Source organism: Oncorhynchus masou, chromosome 13, assembly GCF_036934945.1.
Source record: "Oncorhynchus masou masou isolate Uvic2021 chromosome 13, UVic_Omas_1.1, whole genome shotgun sequence".
NCBI classification, from domain to species: domain Eukaryota; kingdom Metazoa; phylum Chordata; class Actinopteri; order Salmoniformes; family Salmonidae; genus Oncorhynchus; species Oncorhynchus masou.
This window is the reverse complement of record NC_088224.1, coordinates 37014229-37037236: the sequence shown is the minus strand read 5'-3', so window position 1 is coordinate 37037236 and position 23008 is coordinate 37014229. Positions and strand designations below refer to the sequence as shown.

Sequence of the window (23008 nt, the reverse complement as noted above, 5' to 3'; positions counted from 1 at the left end):
GGGAGGTGGAATAGCCCGCACTGGGCTATGTAGGCGAACCGGAGACACCGAGCGCAAGGCTGGTGCCATGTAAGCCGGCCCAAGGAGACGCACTGGGGACCAGATGCGTAGAGCCGGCTTCATGGCATTTGGCTCGACGCTCAATCTAGCCCGGCCTATACGCGGAGCTGAAATATACCGCACCGGGCTATGCACCCGCACTGGGGACACCATGCGCACCACTGCATAACACGGTGCCTGCCCGGTCTCTCTAGCCCCCCGGTAAGCACAGGGAGTTTGCGCAGGTCTCCTACCTGGCGTAGCCATACTCCCTGAAAGCCCCCCCCCAAGAAATGTTTGGGGCTGATTCCCGGGCTTCCATCCACGTCGCCGTGCAGCCTCCTCATACCAGCGCCTCTCCGCTTTAGCCGCCTCTAGTTCCTCCTTGGGGCGGCGATATTCACCAGGCTGAGCCCAGGGTCCTTTTCCGTCCAGTTCTTCCTCCCATGTCCAATTCTCCAAGTGGTGCAGCCTCTCCCACTGAAGCTGCTTCTGTTGCCTCTCCTGTGGCCCCTGCCTGTTAACACGCTGCTCGGTCCGTGTGTGGTGGGTGATTCTGTAACAGCGTTCTTCGTTTGTCGCAAGAAAGTCGGACCGAAATGCAGCGTGTTGGTTACTCATGTTTTTTAATGAAAACAAAATGACGATTACATAAAAATACTGAGACAAATACAAAAACAACAAAACGGACCGTGAAACCTAAATACAGCCTATTTTTTATTTTTTTTTATAAAAAATAATTTATTATCTTCAATACCATTCATTCTTTACAACTCATAATTTACATACATACTCAAATAATGGTATTTTAATTAAACTAAACATAAACCCCAAACAAAACCTCAGGGGAGCATCTTCCCTCCCCGTCACCCTACAAAATACCTTTCCCTATCTCCCCGTCCCTAATCTATCCTCTTACAAATCTAAATGACACCCAGCCCTAAACCCCCCTTCCACCTCTCCCTAGCAGCATGCTGCCCCCACTTCCTCTCCTCCCTCTTCATCCTCCCCCTCAAATCTCCTTCCACCCTCCTCACTATCCCTTCCACCCCCCAATCTCTCCCTGTCTTCACCATGTTCTGCCTTGCTTCCCACAGCCCCCGTTTAAAGAGACTCATGAGAAGCTAGAGCAGAAACCTGTCCCTATCCGTCCCTCTCGCTCTCCCTACACCCCTCTCTAACCTGGCCCACGTCAATACAAAATCCCCCTTTACCAAACCTAACAACACCCGTGCCCTAGCCCATACTACTCCGGCAAAGGCACAGTCCCAAAAGACATGGCGCACAGTCTCCTCCCTGCCACAAGAGGATCTTGGACAGGTGGGGGATTGCACCAAACTATACCGGTACAAGATGGAACGTACCGGCAAACACTTATGAAGGCTCAACCAATTCAGGTCCTTGAGCCTGTTGTCCAGACCCCGCGCCTGCACTCCCTCCCAGACCACTTCCGAGATGCCCACTACAGGCGCCGGACTCCCTGCCTTTCTGACCTCCTCGTACAGGTGCCTATGATCTAAACCTACTCGGGCAACTTCAACCTCAGGGTGCGCATGCAGCCACTTGGCCACATGACCAAAGTGCCACGGCAGCTGTTCCGCCCGAGGACCCGTGTTAGACCACACCATTATGCTTCTCGCCTGATACGAGAAAAATAACCGCAGGAGGTAACCGGACGGGTGTATCACTGGCTGAGCAAGCTCCGTTAACAAGAAAGAAACAAAAATTGTGTCCAGCTTGAGGGGGAAATGTGGTACCCCCCTACCTCCCTCCCCGATGGGACAGATCATGCGTGCCCTGGCGACCCACTCGCACCTGCCACTCCACATAAACTGAAACACAAGCCTCACTAGAGGCCTCCTCAGACAAGCCGGCAATGGGTAGATGTATGCCAAATACAAAAGAGACGGCAACACATCCACCTTTAGGACCAGGACTTTGCCCATAAAAGACAAATACCTAGCTTTCCACATTGCTAGCTTCCTCTGTACCACTGCGATACGCATGTTCCAGTTTAGTGTCGCTGAGCCGGAGGTCTCAAAATGGACCCCGAGAATCCTCAGGGCCCCCTCACAGAGAGATAACCCCCAGGCACAACCGTTCTACCGCTCCATCTTCCGAAAAACTTGACGGAAGACTTTGCATGGTTCAGAACTGCTCCCGACGCTCGGGTGAAATCCCCAAGATGGCAAGGGACCTTGTCAGGCACGAGTCCTTGCACAACAGCAAGGAAGTGTCGTCGGCGTACTGCGTCATCTTAACACGCAGTCCACCACTTCCAGGGATCAGCAAACCTTCCACCCCTGTGTCTGCCCTAATGGCAGCCCCCAGAGGCTCCATGTACAGAACGAAGAGGAGAGCCGAGAGTGGGCACTCCTGCCTGACCCCAGACGAGAGGTCAAAAACGTCACCCAAGTGACTATTTACACTAACTCGGCACCCCGCTCCGACATATAATGTACGAATCCATCCTATAAACTTCTCCCCAAATCCTAATCGACCTAACACTCTGAATAAAAAGGATCTATTCACGCGATCGAAGGCTTTCGCCTGATCTAGCGCTGCTACCGTAAAAGGCAGTCCTCTATCTTCAACCCAAGCGATGGAGTCCCTGATTAACTGTAGGTTCCATCTAATAGAGCGGGCCTCTACCCCGCACGTCTGATCCTCATGAACGACGTAGGGAAGGGCTGTGCGCAACCGGTCTGCTAAAACCTTTGCAAGTAGCTTGTAATCTACACACAGCATGGTCAACGGCCGCCAGTTGCCAAGGTCTGTTACATCCCCCTTCTTATATAAAAGTGACAGCACACCAACAGCCATTGATCCCCCCGGGACCCCCGTCTCAAGGATGGCCTTCAAGACTTCGAGGACCACTGGTCCAAGTATACCCCAAAACTTGAGATAAAACTCAGCCAGCAGCCCATCCATCCCAGGCACCTTCCCTTTTCCCATCCTCCTAAGAGCGCTCTCAACCTCTTCTATTGAGATCTGGGCCTCCATCACTTCTCGAATGTATTCCGGCAACCGCCTGGACAAGTGTTCTAAAAACACATTTCCCTGCTCTACATCTATTTCCCTTTCCTTAAATCCTCCCCACCTCCTCCTGTACCCAGTCCTGAGTCTTGTTAGGTGTGTCCCCACCTAACAGAAGTTGAGGGCCTGGGGAAACCAGCAGCAACCCAGAGGTTTCTCCCACCCCCATCACTCTCTTGGCCATCCCCTCCCCCTCACTGTCGGCCAATCGCACCCTCCTCTTCATTCTCTTCTTTGGTGATGGCGGCAGTGGAGAGATACCACCCTCCCCCCCGCAGCTCCTCAACCATACCCCTCATCTCTTCCACCAGGGCACTTTCCCCCCAGTCCACTTGCTCTTCCACCGTATCCTTCTCCACCACTCCTCCCTCGCTTTCTTCTCTCTCATGCTCCTCCACTCGGTTGCCTTCTTCCGCCGCTTTTCCTGGTTCTCCTACTCCCGTGCCTTCCGTTTCCTTCTCTCTTCCATCCGCCGCTTCTTGCTCCTCTTCCTTCCTTGTGGCCTTCCCCTCTGGACCTGTACTCTGTTCATGAGGCGTGCTTCCTTCCCCTCCTCTTCTTCCCCCATCCCCCGCTCCTGCTCCCCCCCAGCCGCAGACGCATATGACCTCTGACGGGCCGGGCACCCCCGCCACAGGTGTGCTGACGAGCCACACCCATGGCACGTCTTAGGCTTGTCACAATCCCTCGCCTCGTGATCCTCAGATGCACAAAATCTGCATTTTCTTGTACTGCACGAGGCAAATATGTGACCGTAGGCCATAGAGCGCCTGCAAAATGGGGGCTGACGTGCATAAAACAACGTCCCCCTGTCAGCCCCTAGGGAGAACATAGCAGGAGGATGGAGGTAGCCTCTGAGGAGGACCTGGAAGCCTCTCCTCCCATTCCAAAACCCAAGGGAGTCTTTGAGGTGCCTTGCTGAGGAGACGTTATCCATGTATCTCCCCAGAAAAGCCCTCACCTCTTCGTCCTTAACGTAAGGGTTGTAAATGTTGACAGTTACAACCCTAAAGTTATTCTTCGCCAGGCTTGTTATTTCGTAGTGGCACATCGGCCTCTCACCTCCCACTGCTCTTGCCCTTCTCAGGATATCATCGTGTTTTTCCTCTGTATATAGTGCCACGTCGTATGCTCCCTCCAACGAGTTGCCTTGGAAACAAAACACGTCCTTCACCGTCAGCTTTAGAATCCCATCAATATTATCCTTCCAAAAGATTCCCGTCCTAAAGGCTCCAACTCCTTTTCCTTCCAAGCAAACCGAATCGTGTTGGCCAGCCCAATCCCAGGGACCGACCGTGTTGATGTATTTAGCACCATCTCCGCAAGGAGAATGGCGCTCGTTCTCTTCTCTTCCAAAAAAGTAAAAAGAAAAACCAAAGTGACCGAGCCTATCTGGTGAAACTACACAGAGACAGGAACAATCACCCACGAAATACAAAGTGAAACCCAGGCTACCTAAATACGGTTCCCAATCAGAGACAACGAGAATCACCTGACTCTGAATGAGAACCGCCTCAGGCAGCCAAACCTATGCAACACCCCTACTCAGCCGCAATCCCAATAACTAAAAAACCCCACTACGAAATACAACAACATAAACCCATGTCACACCCTGGCCTGACCAACTAATTAACGAAAACACAAAATACTAAGACCAAGGCGTGACAGGTAGAGCTTGCTAGCTTATGCGCTACAAAGTTTATCCACGTGACGTTGTCAGATTGTTCAGGTAAACCACCATATGATAAAATAAAAAAATGTAACCAATAGTCGGAAGCCAACTTGATTGTCGCAGGCTATTTCTTTGTTACATTATATAAAAATTACCCATAGAAATAAATCTCACATGCATTTCTTTTAAAAATTTAATAAAATAAATACAAATAAAAATGTATATTGAATAATAATAACTTTTTGGGGGTATAGGCCTGAGATAAAACCAGGCCTACCCGTGGCTACGCCGCTGCTATATACAGGGGGCACCGGTACCGAGTCAGTGTGCAGGGGTACAGGCTAGTTGAGGTAATCTGTAAATGTAGGTGGGGGCAAAGTGACTATGCATAGGTAACAAACAAATAGTGAGTAGCAGCAGTGTACAAAAGGGAGGGGGGGGTCAATGTAAATTGTCCGGTGGTGATTTTTATGAATTGTTCAGCAGTCTAATGGCTTGGTGGTAGAAGTTGTTGAGGAGCCTTTTGGTCCCAGACCTGGCGCTCCGGTACCACTTGCCGTGCGGTAGCAGAGAAAACAGTCCATAACTTGGGTGACTGGAGTCTCTGACAATTTTATGGGCTTTCCTCTGACACCGCCTATTATATAGGTTCTGGATGGCAGGAAGCTTGGCCCCAGTGATGTACTGGGCCGTTCGCACTACCCTCTAGTGCCTTATGGTCAGATGCTGAGCAGTTGCCATACCAGGCAACCAGTCAGGATGCTCTCAATAGTGCAGCTGTAAAACCTTTTGAGAATCTGGGGACCCATGCCAATCTTTTCAGTCTCCTGAGGGGGAAAAGGTTTTGTCGTGCCCTCTTCACAACTATCTTGGTATTTTTGGACCATGATAGTTTGTTGGTGATGTGGACACCACGGAACTTGAAACTCTCGACCCGCTCCACTACAGCCCTGTCGATGTTAATGGAGGCCTGTTCGGCCTGCCTTTTCCTGTAGTCCACGATCAGCTCCTTTGTCTTGCTCACATTGCGAGAGAGGATGTTGTCCTGGCACCACACTGCCAGTTCTCAGACCTCCTCCCTATAGGCTGTCTCATCGTTGTCGGTGATCAGGCCTACCACTGTTGTGTCGTCAGCAAACTTAATGATGGTGTTGGAGTCATGCTTGGCCACACAGTCGTGGGCGAACAGAGAATACAGGAGGGGACTAAGTACACACCTCTGAGGGGCCGCAGTGTTAAGGATCAGCAAGGCAGATGCGTTGTTGCCTACCCTTACCACCTGGGGGCAGCCCGTCAGGAAGTCCAGGATGCAGTTGCAGAGGGAGGTTTTTAGTCCCAGAGTCCTAAGCTTAATAATGAGCCTTGTGGGCACTATGTTGTTGAACGCTGAGCTGTAGTCAAAGAACAGCATTCTCACATAAGTGTTCCTTTTGTCCAGGTTAGAAAGGGCAGTGTGGAGTGTGATTGAGATTGTGGATCTGTTGGGGCGGTATTCGAATTGGAGTGGGTCTAGAGTGTTCGGGAGGATGCTGTTGTGAGCCATGACCAGCCTGTCAAAGCACTTCATGGCTACAGTCGTGAATGCTACAGGGCGGTAGTCATTTAGGCAGGTTACCTTCACTTCCTTGGGCACAGGGACTATGGTGGTCTGCTTGAAACATGTAGGTATTACAGACTCGGTCAGGGAAAAGTTGAAAATGTCAGTCAAGACACTTGACAGTTGGTCCACGCATGCTTTGAGTACATGTCCTGGTCATCCGTCTGGCCCAGCGGCTTTGTGAATGTGGACCTGTTTAAAGGTTTTGTTCACATCGGCTACCGAGAGCGTTAAGAAGGCATTTAGGGTGGTGCAGTGGTTAAGGGCGCTGTACTGCAGTGCCAGCTGTGCCATCAGAGACGCTGGGTTCGTGCCCAGGCTCTGTCGTGACTGGCCGCGACCGGTTGGTGCGGCTGGCTTCCGGGTTGGATGCGCGTTGTGTTAAGAAGCAGTGCGGCTTGGTTGGGTTGTGTATCGAAAGACGCATGACTTTCAACCTTCATCTCTCCCAAGCCCGTACGGGAGTTGTAGCGATGAGACAAGATAGTAGCTACTTAAACAATTGGATACCACGAAATTGGGGAGAAAAAGGGGTAAAAAAAAGGCATTTAGCTCGTCTGGTAGGCTCGCGTCACTGGGCACCTCGCGTCTGGGTTTCCCTTTGTAGTCCGTAATAGTTTTCAAGCCCTGTCACATCCGACGAGCATCAGAGCCATTATAGTAGGATTCAATCTTAATCGCTTTGCTTGTTTGGTGGTTCGTCTGAAGGCATAGCGGGATTTCTTATAAGTGTCCGGATTAGTCTCCCGCTCCTTGAAAGCGGCAGCTCTAGCCCTTTAGCTTGATGCGGATGTTGCCTGTGAACCATGGCTTCTGGTTGGGATATGTACATACAGCCACTGCGGGGACGATGTCATCGATGCACTTATTGATTAAGCCGATGACTGAGATGGTGTATTCCTCAATGCCATTGGATGAAGCCCGGAACAAATTCCAGTCTGTGCTAGCAAAACAGTCCTGTAGTGTAGCATCCGCGTCATCTGACCACTTCCATATTGAGCGAGTCACTGGTACTTCCTGCTTTAGTTTTTGCTTGTAAGCAGGAATCAGGAGGATAGAATTATGGTCGGTTTTGCCAAATGGAGGGCGAGGGAGAGCTTTGTATGCATCTCTGTGTGTGGAGTAAAGGTGGTCTGGGATTTGTTTTCCCTGGTTGCACATGTGACATGCTGGTAAAAATTTGGTAAAACTGATTTAAGTTTGCCTGCATTAATGTCCCCAGCCACTAGGAGTGCACCTTCTGGGTGAGCATTTTCTTCTTTGCTTATGGGCTTATAGAGTTGGTTGAGAGCAGTCTTAGTGCCAGTTTCATTTTGTGGTGGTAAATAGACGGCAATAAATAATACAGATGAGAACTCTCTTGGTAGATAATGTGGTCTGCAGCTTATTATAAGGTACTCAGGCGAGCAATACCTCGAGACTTCTTTAATATTAGACATTGCGCACCAGCTGTTATTGACAAAAAGACACACCCCCCCACCCCTCGTCTTACCAGAGGTAGCGTCTCTGTTCTGCCAGTGCATGGAAAATCCCTCTAGCTCTATATTGTCCGTATCTTCGTTCAGCCACGTCTCGGTGAAACATAAGATGTTACAGTTTTTAATGTCCCGTTGGTAGGATAATCTTAATAATAGTTCATACATTTTATTTTCCAATGATTGCATGTTAGCAAAAAGAATGGAAGGCATTGGGAATTTACTCGCTCGGATTCTCAGAAGGATCCCCGATCTGCGTCCCCTTTTCCGGCATCTTTTCTTCACGCAAAGGCGTGGAGCTGGGCCTGTTCCAGTGAAAGCAGGATATCCTTCTCATCGGACTCGTTAAAGGAAAAGTTTTTTCTAGTCTGAGGTGAGTAATCACTTTTCTGATGTCCAGAAGTTATTTTTGGTCATAAGAGACAGTAGCAGCAACGTTATGTACACAATAAGTTAAAAAATAAGTTACGCAAAACGCAAAAAAGAACAAAATAGCACAATTGGTTGGGAGAATGTAAAATGTCAGCCATGTTCTTCGATGCCATCGCCCCTTAGAAATCACTTCTGTCATTGTGAAGTGCTTTGAGAGACTAGTCAAGGATCATATCACCTCTACCTTACCTGACACCCTAGACCCACTTTAATTTGCTTACCGCCCCAACAGATCCACAGATGATGCAATCGCCATCGCACTGCACACTACAATTACCATCAGGACAAGAGGAATATGCAAGAATGCTGTTCATTGACTATAGCTCAGCATTCAACACCATAGTACCCTCCAAGCTAATCATTAAGCTTGAGGCCGTGGGTCTGAATGGCACCTTGTGCAACTGGGTCTTGGACTTTCTGACGGTCCGCCCCCAGGTTGTGAAGGTAGGAAACAACACTTCGCTGATCCTCAACACTGGGGCCCCACAAGGATGCATGCTCAGCCCCCTCCTGTACTCCCTGTTCACCAATGACTGCGTGGCCACGCACGCCTCCAACTTAATCATCAAGTTTGCTGAAATGGTCATCAAACTGAAATGGTCCACCCACACAGACAGTGTGGTGAAGAAGGCGCAACAGCGCCCCTTCAACCTCAGGAGGCTGAAGACATTTGTCTTGGCACCTAAAACCCTCACAAACTTTTACAGATGCACAATTGAACTGTCGGGCTGTATCACTGCACCGCCCGCAACTGCACCGCTCGCAACCGCAGGGCTCTCCAGAGGTGTGCGGTCTGCCCAACAAATCATCAGAGACACATACAACACCCGATGCCACAGGAAGGACAAAAATATAATCAAGGACAATAATCTCCCGAGCCACTGCTTGTTCACCCCACTATCATCCAGAAGGCGAGGTCAGAACAGGTGGATCAAAGCTGGGACCGAGAGACTGAAAAACATCTTCTATTTCAAGGCCATCCGACTGTTATTTAGCCTTCACTAGCATATTAGAGGCTGCTAAACTATATACATAGACTTGAAATCACTGGCCACTTCAATAATTGGAACACTAGTCACTTTAATAATGTTGACATATTTTGCATATTTTGCATATTTTGCATTATTCATCACATTATTCATCACATAATGTACTCATCACATTATTCATCACATGTATATACTGTATTCTGTCCTATTCTACTGTATCTTAGTCTATGTCGCTCTGACATTGCTTGTCCAAATATTTATATATTCTTAATTTAATTCCTTTACTTTAGATTGTATGTATTGCTAGATATTACTTGTTAGATATTACTGCATTGTTGGAGCCAGAAACACATTTTGTTACATCCATAATAACATCTGCTAAACACGTGATTAGATTTTTACTCACAAAAAGCTTATTTCTCAAATTTGGTGCACAAATTTGTTTACATCCCTGTTAGTGAGCATGCCACCTTTGCCAAGATGATCCATCCTCCTGACAGATGTGGCATATCAAGAAGCTAATTAAACAGCATGATCATTACACATGTGTACCTTGTGCTGGCGACAATAAAAGGCCACTCTAAAATGTGCCGTTTTGTCACACAACACAATGCTACAGATGTCTCAAATTTTGAGGGAGCGTTCAATTGGCATGCTGACTTCAGGAATGTTCACCAGAGCTGTTGCCAGATAAATAAATGTTTATTTCTCTACCATAAGCTGCCTCCAAGGTTGTTTGAGAATTTGGCAGTACGTCCAACCGGCCGCACAACTGCAGACCACGTGTACCCACGCCAACCCAAGACTTCCACATCTTACATTTACATTTAAGTCATTTAGCAGACGCTCTTATCCAGAGCGACTTACAAATTGGTGAATTCACCTTCTGACATCCAGTGGAACAGCCACTTTACAATAGTGCATCTAAATCATTAAGGGGGGGGGTGAGAAGGATTACTTATCCTATCCTAGGTATTCCTTGAAGAGGTGGGGTTTCAGGTGTCTCCGGAAGGTGGTGATTGACTCCGCTGTCCTGGCGTCGTGAGGGAGTTTGTTCCACCATTGGGGGGCCAGAGCAGCGAACAGTTTTGACTGGGCTGAGCGGGAACTGTACTTCCTCAGTGGTAGGGAGGCGAGCAGGCCAGAGGTGGATGAACGCAGTGCCCTTGCTTGGGTGTAGGGCCTGATCAGAGCCTGGAGGTACTGCGGTGCCGTTCCCCTCACAGCTCCGTAGGCAAGCACCATGGTCTTGTAGCGGATGCGAGCTTCAACTGGAAGCCAGTGGAGAGAGCGGAGGAGCGGGGTGACGTGAGAGAACTTGGGAAGGTTGAACACCAGACGGGCTGCGGCGTTCTGGATGAGTTGTAGGGGTTTAATGGCACAGGCAGGGAGCCCAGCCAACAGCGAGTTGCAGTAATCCAGACGGGAGATGACAAGTACATCTGGCGGGGTTATGAGATGGGCATGCATAACCTACGGACAACAAATATAATTGCATTTTGTTGATGGCAATTTGAATGCACAGAGATACTGTGATGAGATCCTGAGGCCCTAGTAACTAACTATACTGAACAACCTGTGCAGTATAGTGTGTATACCAGTATTTCTTAAATGAAGAAACAATATTGGTGTATTTCAGGCATACTATTTTTTTATGCAGTAATGGTAATAGTGGCTACACAATATGGGACAACTGCCTGGAGAAAGTGAAAAGTGATTTTGGCTACATAAAACACATTCACTTGAAAAAAGTACTAAGCCACTGAACCAACATGGGAACCACAACCCTGTATGACAACATATGACATCATACAAAAGTAAATTTCTGGTTGGTTAGAAAATGTGATCCTTTACTTGAGTAAATCAATGGTTACTGGAAAGATAAAATCATCGGACTGGTTAATCTGTGATTGCTTTATAGTTGTTTTGCCAGTCACACCTTGCCTGACAGGTTCTTCTATAACTGCCATATAGGCAAGTCCCATTTTGGATGCAGTGCATCTTCCAACCCTCAAACAGCCGTTGTCCTTTATTGTAATTTATTCTATACATGTTGACTAGGCATATCCCTGCCATAATTGAGAAGGGATAGGAAAGGGAATAATTATTATGGCATAGGCTGTTGTTTTTTTATGGTGCTAATATTAGGTTTTATCACCACATATTTATAATTATGAAAACAAAAAAAATCACTTTGCACCCCTCCCCTCCATCACTACCACTCCAGAGACATTTTTCAAAATTAAAACATCACACAACCCTATTGATGGGATGTAAATTGTTACAGGTAGGTAACCTAAATGGCAGTAATCTGCCTAGCAACGTCTCGGTATATGCATAGGCCAGAGCACAAGTCGGGCAGATATGGAAATGGAGTGAATGGGCACTGACCCGTGGGCGAGGTCGAATCCTAGCCAACATAGTTAGTCTATGATTATAGTGCAGCTCTCAAATAAGGTTTGAAATATAGCCATGAAAAATGCATTGCATTTATAAAATACGTAGGTTGTAATTCAATCTCTTTCTAATTTGAGATTTACTTTACGCATTATTGTTACGATTTAACAAGAACAAGCCATTTGGAGACCTGTCATTTGGAGACCAAGGCATAACAAAGTACCGTTGCGCGTATGCTCATTTCATGGCGTTAGTAGCCTAGCAGTAACATTTCAGTTTCGATTTCAAAGCGGAGGAACAGTGAAACTCAGTAACTTCAGAATACTACAAAATGGCTCTTCTCGACGTTTGTGGGATATCAGATTGGGTTAAAGAGGACGGATTCAACGCGGAACGAGCGTCGGTGGATAAAGTCAATCACTTCAATTTCGCTGCTCAGACACCAGAGTTGGCGGTACCCGTTGGAGTTGATGTAAGTAACACCTGATAATTCGCGTGTGGGATTTGTCACCTCAGCTGTTTCCTATTGTGATGGTTGAGTTTACAAAATAACATCATTTTGAATAACCAATTGGCTTTACATGGCAGTTCTTTACACCTGTCAAAGTAATGGGAAGCTCATTTTTCATTAATGTAGTAGTAGTAATGTAATAGAGTGGCAGGGAGGCGAACACGGGTCGCAAGGCAAACACCATACACATCGTGCCAATAACGTTTAACGTGACCCACCTTACCAATGAGCGGTTCTGTGATTGTTATTCGCCAGTGCTTCTGTGATTGTAAGCTTGATCAAATATGTAGGTTTACTGTTAGACTAATGACCATGCATGATAGAAAAATGGCAATTGAAAATATTAAAACAAGTTTATAATAGGCCTAGACCTATTAGCTACTTCAATCGGAATATGCTCGTCAGCCCTATTTGTGCATTACAATGACAATATCTTGCAGCTTTTGACAACAAAATCTACTTTGTCAACTGTGTTTCCACAGCCAGCTGAGTTTCTTAGGCCTCTGGTTGATAGTGAAGAAGGGGTGGATGGAGTGAAGATCAACCTGGAGCATGGCACTACTACTCTGGCTTTCAAGTTCCAGCATGGGGTGATGGTGGCTGTTGACTCCAGAGCATCTGCAGGATCTTACGTCAGTAAGTGATGCACACACATTTTAGTTGGATGGAGTGATTGATGGAGGGAGGGAGGGAGGGGGTAGAAAATTGAGTATGAAAGAGAGAGATGGTCAAATACAATAAAGAACAAGTATGTTTTGTGAATCTACCGTGGCATGTGTAATGAATAAACCCCCTTTGTGTTTAAGGCACTCAGATGTTTAAGAAGGTGATCGAGATTAACCCCTTTCTACTTGGGACAATGTCTGGCAGTGCTGCCGACTGTGTCTATTGGGAGAGAGTGTTGGCCAAGGAATGCAGGTAAGAGAAGATGGTCACGTTATAGTGATAGCTTACTCCAAAATCAAAGCTTGTTAGACATTTTTAAACATCAAAACTCAACTGTGTTCTAGTATTGAGTCCATGTCCCATGTTCTGTTAATCAAACTATATCCCTCAAACCCAAAACAATGGGAAAGATGGGTGCTGTCTAATTTACTTTTATTTGGTACCTATCTTTTCCATCCTACACTCTTAGAAAAAAAGGGTTCTTCGGCTGTTCCCATAGGAGAACCCTTTTTGGTTCCAGGTAGAACGCTTTTTGTTGCCAGGTAGAACTCTGTAAAGCACAGATGATCATCTAGATTCAGCTACAGGGCTTTTTTGTTGTTGAACATAGATAATATTTTATATTATATTTGAATAAAACGTAATTTCAAACCTTGCATTTGTATACCATCACGTGTTTCTCTATTATGCTTGGTAATACTTGGGAACAGATTTCCAAATTTAAGTCACTTGTAGGTCATTTCCTGGTGTTTTTAAAGTCTTTTATGTCAAACAATGAAAATTCTATATCAGTGGCAATCGGTGCCGATTTTTTACAAGCATGGCCTGATTTCTATTACAGCATATTGGATGACTGTCATTCATATTCCATTCACCCAGCTCAATGTAACATCAATAAGTTTTGGCTACTACATGATACTCAAATTTTCCCTTTACGCATCATGAGGTTGCTACTAGCCCATGAATGAAAGTTTGCAACGTAGGTCGAGAGACAAATTTGAGGTGACAGACAGTGACATTCAATACCACCTCTAACTGATCTATGGTGTAATCGTTGGTCCAACAGTTGCAAACAAGAACTTCTATTTCTCTTTCCTATGAAGGAAAGTTTAGAACATACAGTTGAAGTTGGATGTTTACATTACCTTTATTTAACTAGGCAAGTCAGTTAAGAACAAATTCTTATTTTCAATGATGGCCAAGGAACAGTGGGTTAACTGCCTGTTCAGGGGCAGAACGACAGATTTGTACCTGGCAATAAATTAATAAAACCAAAAGCTTACCCTGACTTGGAGTCCCAGTGTTGGATAACCATAGCCAGCTAGCTAACAGAGCATCCCTGTCTGTTTGAGCCGGGTGTTTGAGTAAGCTAAACTAGATAGCTGAGTTCCCTAGCTAAGTAAGTGAAAGTTTAAAAAATATGAAATATAGCTATCTCTCTCTTTCTCTCTTGCTTCCCCTTATTTTTTAAAGAAATTAATTTGTTCAAAACTGTTCAACTATTGTCTTTCTCTGAGTCAACCACTCACCACATTTACGCACTGCAGTGCTATCTAGCTGTAGATCATGATTTCAGTACTAGATTAATTATCTGATACTTTGATTGGGTGGACAACATGTCAGTTCATGCTGTAAGAGCTCTGATAGGTTGGAGGACGTCCCCCTGAAGTTGTCAATGCTGTAAGAGCTCTGATAGGTTGGAGGACGTCCCCCTGAAGTTGTCATAATTACTGTGTAAGTCTATGGAAGGGGGTGAGAACCATGAGCCCCCTAGGTTTTGTATTGAAGTCAATGTACCCAGAGGAGGACAGAAACTAGCTGTCTTCCAGCTACTCCATGGTTAAGGGGATACCTAGTCAGTTGTACAACTGAATGCTTCCAACTGAAATGTGTCTTCTGCATTTAACCCAACCCCTCTGAATCAGAGAGGTGCGGGGGGCTGCCATAATCAACATCTTCAGCACTATGGTAACAGTTGGTTAACTGCCCTGTTCAGGGGCAGATTGACAGATTTTTACCTTGTCAGAGCTGAGATTTGATTCAGCAACCTTTCGTTTACTGGCCCAACGCTCTAACCACTAAGCTACCTGCCACCATGGTGCTACCCTACAGAGTGCTGTTGAGGCTACTGTAGACCTTCATTGCAAAACACTGTTAATAAATTATTTGGTGATGTGAATATATTTTGTATAGTCACTTTAAAAATATGTTTCACAAAAAAAATCTGAAATTCACTGAGGATGGGCCTCCCCTTCCAATTCTGAGAAGCCTCCACTGTTCTATGTAGAAATACTGTATATCTGTTTCATTTTTGCTAAGAAAAATTAGGGCGCCAAATAAAACCACCCATGGGCCTGCCAGTTGGCGGGGTTCTACCTGGAAGGGTTCTACCTGGAATTAAAACGGTTTTACCTGGAACTAAAAGGGTTCTTCAAAGGGTTCTTCTGTGGGAACAGCCACATTACTCTTTGAGGTTCTATATAGCACCTTTTTTTCTAAGAGTGTATATTTTTCCATTTTCCCTCAACCCTCCACTTCATTTAAGGATATACAAGCTGAGGAACAAGGAGAGGATCTCAGTATCTGCTGCCTCTAAGCTCCTTGCCAACATGGTGGTCAACTACAGAGGGATGGGTCTCTCCATGGGCACAATGATATGTGGCTGGGACAAGAAGGCAAGTTAAAGTTAGGCCCTTCAGGTTGCTTCGTTTGTGTACCCCAGTGTTAGAAAATATTGTCTAGTCTATTATTAACAAGTAATCAATGATATAGTCAATCGGATGGGTTTGTTTTGTAAACGTTTTGACTACGAAGTTTGCTCTTTTAGTGGGTAATTAACAAACACTCATTAGTTGAAATTGTATTGTCAGCCTGCTACTAATACACATGCATTATTATTCATATTATTATTATTATTATTATTGCAGGGTCCTGGGCTGTATTACGTTGATGACAATGGTCTGAGACTGTGTGGAAACATGTTCTCCACTGGGTCTGGTAACACCTACGCCTATGGTGTGATGGACAGTGGCTACCGATATGACTTGTCTGTTCCAGAAGCCTATGATTTGGCACAGAGGGCCATCTTTCATGCTACACACAGAGATGCTTACTCTGGGGGAACAGTCAACAGTAGGTCTGAGCTTATTACCTGGTTTATAATGGTGGTGGTTCGTGTGTGTTTGACTCTGTCTTTGTTCTTTGCAGTGTATCACATGAGAGAGACTGGTTGGATTAAAGTTTCTCAAGAGGATGTTGGCGACCTGTACCACCGCTTTTCCAATGAGAAGAAGTGAATCTGGCCCATTAAAACTATATTAACGGTCACATCAATACATCACACACATAGTCAAATAAGTATGTAAAATAATAAGTATCATGGAGCCGTGACCTTCTCTCGTGCAACATTAAATGGCAGTCACTGTCTTCAATAAAGTACTTTTTTTAGAGAACTGTCATAGTCATTTTTTAAACATTGTGCTTATGTGTATAAGACAATTATTTTCTTTCAAATATTGAAATAATAAAATATTTAAAATTGTCTTTCAAAATACATGTCCACATTTAGAATACATTTTCTTCAGCCACAGAACTGTTTTCTTTTTTTACAATAAACTCTTTGGATCTTACAGATATTTGGAAAAAACAGGGCTGACATGACATTTTTGTTCCTCAAGAGGTCTAATAACCTTTTCATAGTACTGAGCTGATCCAAACCGAGCTGAACTGCACTGGCCTAGTTATGCATCAGGTTAATCATCCACCATAGATGCTGGAACCATTGTTGAAAGAAAATATCTGAGCCAGTACAGTTCAGGTCTGCATGATGGTGTAAAAAGGGTACGTGACACAGGCAAAGCCATAGATATATGAGAACTGATGTTATTGTGTTATTGTTCTGATACAGTATATGTACCTATTCTGTAATCTACTAGCATTGTATGTGTATCCCAGATCCTGTGGCGTACACCAGTGTCCTGGTTTTCATGAATATTGGAATCTGGCATGAGCAAGAACATGGACCCTAGTTAAGCAGGATGGACAGATACTGGAGATAAGGAATCGGCTATTAATTATTACAGTAAACTAATAGATCAGACATAACTGAGTAAAGACTCCCAAGACTCAGCTGCTGTTCATGTCAGATAAAACCTCTTCTTTTTCTACTCTTTCCTCCATTACAATCCTCAAAATGTAGTTTTTGGGGGGGTTTGTATTTGTTTATTTCTTTGCTTTATTATTATTGAATACATTTTTGGGGACTCCAGTGTTTCCAGAGTAAACTGAGTCCTTGAGCTGAGATGGACATTTCCATCCTCAATTCAATCTACCTGGCAGTGCCATCGTGAGATTGTCAGGCATCAATCCCTTTGCCTACTGGGGAGAGGAAGGCAGCCATATCAAAAATACTCACATTAAAATATGAAGGAAACTTGAACTGGTTCAATCGGAAGCTTTTAATGTTATCTTATAAAAAATAGTTGAACTTGTACAGCTGTATAACTCCAACTTTCTAAGTCAACCGTCACATAAAGCAACACTTCTAAATGGCTGACAGTAAAGTACACAGACCATGTGCTGTGCAAATGGCTTCCATCCACGAGGGGCCCCTACGACGCATTATTTTATTTTTTGGTGTGGAAAACAGTCAGGTTCTCAACTTACTTTTTTAATAGTACATTGAATAGTAGAATAAGCATGGTGCAATTTCTAAACGTGAAAGTGCATCATCTGTTTTTGAGGTGGGGAGTCTGGGGGTGGAGGCTGTGACGTAAAAAATCTTCCCAGCGTGAAATAGTTCCCGATCGTTCTGACTATGTTCTGATTGTGACGTCACAATCATTTTTATCTTTAAATGCTATTTTATGTTTCTTCAGAGAAAATATTAATGTAGTGATGTCTTATGTTTTTTTTTATTTTTTATATTGTAATTAGAAATGTTATAATAAAAAATAAAACAATAATATTTCACACTGGGAAGATTTTTACATGACAGAGACAACCTGAGCCATGTGTTTAGAGAGTTGGTTCAGCTTGAAAAATGTTGAATATTGTTCTAATTCGAAACATTCAGTGACATAGCATTATTTAACTATTCAATATTCAACATATTTTATGTTAATAGGGCGGTAACAAGACTGGCATAGAATGGTGTAATGTCATGTAAATGCATCATAATGTAGGAACTTCAACCATAGACACATACCATTCTATATCTATGGACCCTAGTCTCTAAATACATGGCTCTGGAGGCAACCAAATCTCATTTACGGCACGCAAGAGTTAGAGGCGGATCCGGTCCACATTATATTATGGTACGGGATTAATGTTTCTTATTTTACTACACAGAAAGTCCCTGGAGGCCCGTCCCTTGTTCTTTGTCTATGTTTTTGGCAGTCTGCCTGGCTGCACCACTGCTAAAGCCACAAGACATCAGTACTCCACCTCCCCCTACCGGGGAACATTAACCTATCGATATAGACCTTAGGTGATACTGGCAACCATTTTATGACCAGATCTGCGACTGGTACACATCACCACGAAATGGCCGCGGTCGAGTCTCATACAAATATTGAGCATTTCCTTTTGAGAATCCTTAACACTGATCAGGGAAAACACTTTGTGCATTTATCTTGCAGGTGTTTTGAAGTATTCACTTGGTCAGTGTCTTGTGAGTCTTCTGCTCACCTTTACTGTTTGTGCATCTGCAGCACTGGTGCAGACATACATCATCTATTCATCCAAATCATCGACTCAATCAAAGTATTGATAAGAAGTGCGTAAATATGTTTACTGCTATGATTTGAACACAGGACATTTGTGAGATAAGTGTCATGAGGCAACATTCATCAAATCTATTATTTTCCCAGTAGAAGTTTGCATTGTCAGTTCGACATATACAGTATTTTGTCCTGCCCCTTTAGGTTGGTGACATATCAACAACAATCCACCTACCCACTGCCAACGGATACCGATAAGAAGGGATGGAGGGAGAGCACAAAGGGAAAATACCAGCGGCCATCTCATCTCAAGACCTTCTGGCATCACAAAATGGCCGACTAACGCTGCAGATAGCAGTACTGGATGATTTGAAAAGCCATAGTCATTGGTGAGATTTTGGGGCTGCTTCTTTGCGATTTTGGGGCTGCTTCTTGGCGATTGGGGCTGTATTTCTTGGCAATGTCTCACATGGAATAGCCTTCATTTCTCAGAACAAGAATAGACTGACGAGTTTCAGAAGAAAGGTCTTTTTTCTGGCCATATTGAGCCTGTAATCGAACCCACAAATGCTGATGATCCAGATACTCAACTAGTGGAAGGCCAGTTTTATTGCTTCTTTAATCAGCAAAACAGTTTTCAGCTATGCTAACATAATTGCAAAAGGGTTTTCTAATGATCAATTAGCCTTTTAAAATGATAAACTTGGATAAGCTAACACAACGTGCCATTGGAACACAGGAGTGATGGTTGCTGATAATGGGTCTCTGTATGCCTATGTACTGTAGATATTCCATTAAAAATCATCTGTTTCCAGCTACAATAATCATTTACAACATTAACAATGTCTACACTGTATTTCTGATCAATTTGATGTTATTTTAATGGACATAAAATGTGCTTTTCTTTCAAAAACAAGGACATTTCTAAGTGACCCCAAACTTTTGAATGGTAGTGTGTATTATTTTACACTAATACAATTGCTAAGAGAAATATATTTTGTTTAACAACTAATATTTTTTTCTTCTTAAAAAGATAAGGGTCAAAATTATTGCCACCCCTGTTTTCAATATCTTTCAATGCCTCACCTCGCAAGGATAACGGCACTGAGCCTTTTTCAAAAATGTTTTATGAAAATGGAGAACACATTGAGAGGGATCTTTGACCAGAATCTTTCCAGATCCTTGACCACCTTCGTCTGAGCTTATGAACTGCCCTCTTTAATTCAAACCACAGTTTTTCAATGGGGTTGAAGTCCTGAGACTGAGACGGCCATTTTGTTCATGTTTGATTTTGTTGTCAATGAAACATTTAAAGGTCCAGGCTATCTGCCCCTTCCAGACCCTGCTGGTGATTGCTCATAGGCTGAAGACCATTGAGAGGGCAGATCAGATCATTCTGATTGACCGGGGGACTGTCCAGAAGCAGGGCACTCACCAGGAGTTGATGGACAGGAAGGGGAGCTACTACAAACTAAGAGAGAGACTGTTCACCGAAGACGATGTGCCACATTGACCAGAGCAATGCTACTGTTTGAACTGTAAATAGTGATGTAATTTTCTCACTCTGACCAATTCTCACAACCTCCTAATATACTGTAAATCCCATACACATCATGACAGTGACATGTATAAAGCCAAGTTAATGTAAATATTGAATGCAGTTAGAGATCGGCAAGCAGCCAAGTGGTTAGAGAGTTGAGCCAGTTAAGGGAAAGGTCAAAAGACTTACTACTTACTGTAAGTCACTCTGAATAAGAGTGTCTGCTAAATGTAAGATACTTTTACATCAGTGATGGAAACTTCATTTTTTGGGGTGTGAGTTGTTTTGATTTTAAGGTATTGTATTGTACTGTATTCTTCCCTTCATTTTGAGTGGCCCACACTCTCTATTGTTCTTCTGTGACCCCCAGTTGACTGTAAAACCATTTATGGAGCAAAGGTCTATCATGTTACCTATCCAAGAGATAGGAACTAGTGTAGTGAACCTGCCATGGTGTAACCACTCCCTGCCAAATCTGATGCTATGTATTGGCTATTGAGAGGCTTTGAAGTCACTCCCCAGTAAGAGCAGTCCTCCGACAAATGGAATTCTGCAGTATTTCAATGAAATGTTTCAAGGACAAAATGACTTAAGTGATGTATTTAAGTATGTTTGTTGTTGTAGTGGGAAAGTAACATTAAGTAATATCTGAAAATGATACTTTAATGAAGCTGACTTTAAGCTTCTGAGGCACGTAGAGTGTTTGTGAGAGTCTCGTCTTTCCATTGAGGGGTCATAACAGTTTGTTGTAGCTGCAGCAGCCACATTTGCCAAAGTCTATGTCAGTAACCAAGATAACTGAAAAGGGTTTCCAATGTATGATATTACCGTGATATCATATTATATAGTGGACCCCCCCTCCCAAGGGGCACCCCAGGACAGAGTTTGGGAAACCCTGCTCCACAGGAATGAATGAAATTCTACAATATTTCAATTAAATGTTTCAAGGACTGTTACGGTTTTCTATGTGTGAAGGAGAGTCGGACCAAAATGCGGCGTGTAGATTGCAATCCATGTTTAATGAACTGAAGAAACACGAATCAAAATACAAACACTACAAAAACAATGAACGTAACAAAAACCGAACCAGCCTAATACTGGTGCAAACTAATACACGACAGACATAAGGACAATCACCCACGAAACACTCAAAGAATATGGCTGCATAAATATGGTTCCCAATCAGAGACAACGATAAACACCTGCCTCTGATTGAGAACCACTTCAGACAGCCATAGACTTATCTAGAACACCCCACTAAGCTACAATCCCAATACCTATGAAAAAACCCCAAGACAAAACACACCACATACAAAAACCCATGCCACACCCTGGCCTGACCAAATAAATGAAGAAAAACACAAAATACTTAGACCAGGGCGTGACAAGGACAAAATAACACGTATTTAAGTATTTTTGTTGCGGTAAGGGACAGTAACATTCATAATTCCTAAAAATGATACTTTTTCTATATTTTTTATTTTGTCATTTTTTATGTTTAGCTCATATAATATAATGTAAAAGTATGCATGAAGGTGTCTGTAATAGAATGCATGTGGCAAAAATAAATGTAAACATTAATACATTAATTTCTATAGTTTCCAAAATATTTTTTTTCACGATAGTGGGAGAATGCCAAGATGGAGGCACGGCGGCTTCAACACATCGCCCCTTATCAGTCATCTAGTGTATATATGAAATATTGGTTTGCACCCCAAAGGCATACAATATCTCAGCACACTGCCCCCACCACATGATTTCAAATCATTTAAACTCAGATCTGGAATTAGGTCACTAATGTGGGAGACGAGAAGTGGAGGGAACTGGCACAATAACAAAATTGAGGACAATCACAAGGGATAGTCAACTGCTGTGTTGGCTACATGCAAGAATGGTTTGGCTTCAGAAGTTTCCGTAGTTGGCAGTTTCCTTACTTACTGGCTCATCAGAACCTGATCCTTCCTAGTTTGCCTAGTAACTGATTATGTATTGGCACTCAAATCATAGCTGGGAGCTCCCAAAATTACTGCAAGGAGTTAAGAGCATTAAGGTATAAAATCATGGTTACTGATGCCCTTGGGATGTCCCTACCATAAACTCTAATCCTAACCTTAACCCCTACCCTTACCCTAAACCTTAACCAGGACCCTTACCTAACTCTACCTTAACTCTTACCTTACCCCTTTTAAAATTCAACTTCAATGGGGTGACTTCAGAGTCGTAACATCTCAAGAATCCCACTGAGACATTTTCCAGAAAATAATGGTTATAAGGCACTAATAGATGGCCTTTGCTGCTATCTAGTCAGTGGATGAATTTGGAGTTAGGCAAACAACCACATTATTGGCCCAATTTGGTAACTTTTTTGTGACACAAATTCTAAAATAATCATAGAAACCCCATTATATTTAATAGAGAACACGTTGTATTTCATAGAAAACACATTTCACATGTTGAAATGGTGACGACGTCGAGGGCTTTGTGGTTCTGTGGGGAAATTACAGGAAGCCACAGGTGAAGAGAGGAAAGCGAGGCAGTACGGATGTGGCTATTATCTTAGGTCACACGCATTCCTCATGGCAGCTTTCAAAGTAACTCATTGTTGACTTGAAGACTCACAGGTTGAGCTACACTCTTATTTAGATTGATGGGGCAGTGGTAGAGACTGTAGATAGTTTCAAATCCCTGTATATTCAGATCTCTGTGTAGGCCTATAGTTACTCTATGCATACCAAGGGACGAATGAGCTGAATATCCAACTCCTCCTGTAAATGTGTTTATCTTGATGCCATATTAGACAATGTATATATCTTTCCCATCCTATATTTTTCAATTCTCCCCCAACCCCCATTTAATTTAAGGATCTACAAGCTGAGGAACTAAGAGAGGATCTCAGTATCTGCTGCCTCTAAGCTCTTTGCCAACATGGTGGTC

General features: G+C 43.9%; 1 protein-coding gene and 1 long non-coding RNA gene across 2 annotated transcripts; both read left to right on the top strand.

Annotated features, from left to right (window-relative positions):
- The first annotated feature begins 11600 nt into the window (after window positions 1-11600).
- On the top strand, window positions 11601-16266 carry LOC135552221 (proteasome subunit beta type-8-like). Its single transcript, XM_064983720.1, has 6 exons — window positions 11601-12109; window positions 12631-12784; window positions 12955-13066; window positions 15360-15489; window positions 15742-15946; window positions 16022-16266. The coding sequence occupies exons 1-6, from the start codon at window positions 11969-11971 to the stop codon at window positions 16108-16110; spliced, it is 831 nt and encodes a 276-aa protein (XP_064839792.1). The 5' UTR covers window positions 11601-11968; the 3' UTR covers window positions 16111-16266.
- A 2478-nt stretch (window positions 16267-18744) lies between these two features.
- LOC135551419 (uncharacterized) lies at window positions 18745-20048 on the top strand. Its single transcript, XR_010457302.1, has 2 exons — window positions 18745-18923; window positions 19874-20048. It is a non-coding gene; the product is annotated as an uncharacterized LOC135551419 (long non-coding RNA).
- The last annotated feature ends 2960 nt before the right edge of the window (window positions 20049-23008 follow it).

Excerpts from the sequence above, each read along its gene's own strand:
- LOC135552221 (XM_064983720.1), top strand. The coding sequence starts at position 11,969 with ATGGCTCTTCTCGACGTTTGTGGGATATCAGATTGGGTTAAAGAGGAC. Across the intron at positions 12,110-12,630 it reads CGGTACCCGTTGGAGTTGAT|CCAGCTGAGTTTCTTAGGCC; the intron begins GTAAGTAACACC and ends GTGTTTCCACAG. Across the intron at positions 13,067-15,359 it reads GTGTTGGCCAAGGAATGCAG|GATATACAAGCTGAGGAACA; the intron begins GTAAGAGAAGAT and ends ACTTCATTTAAG.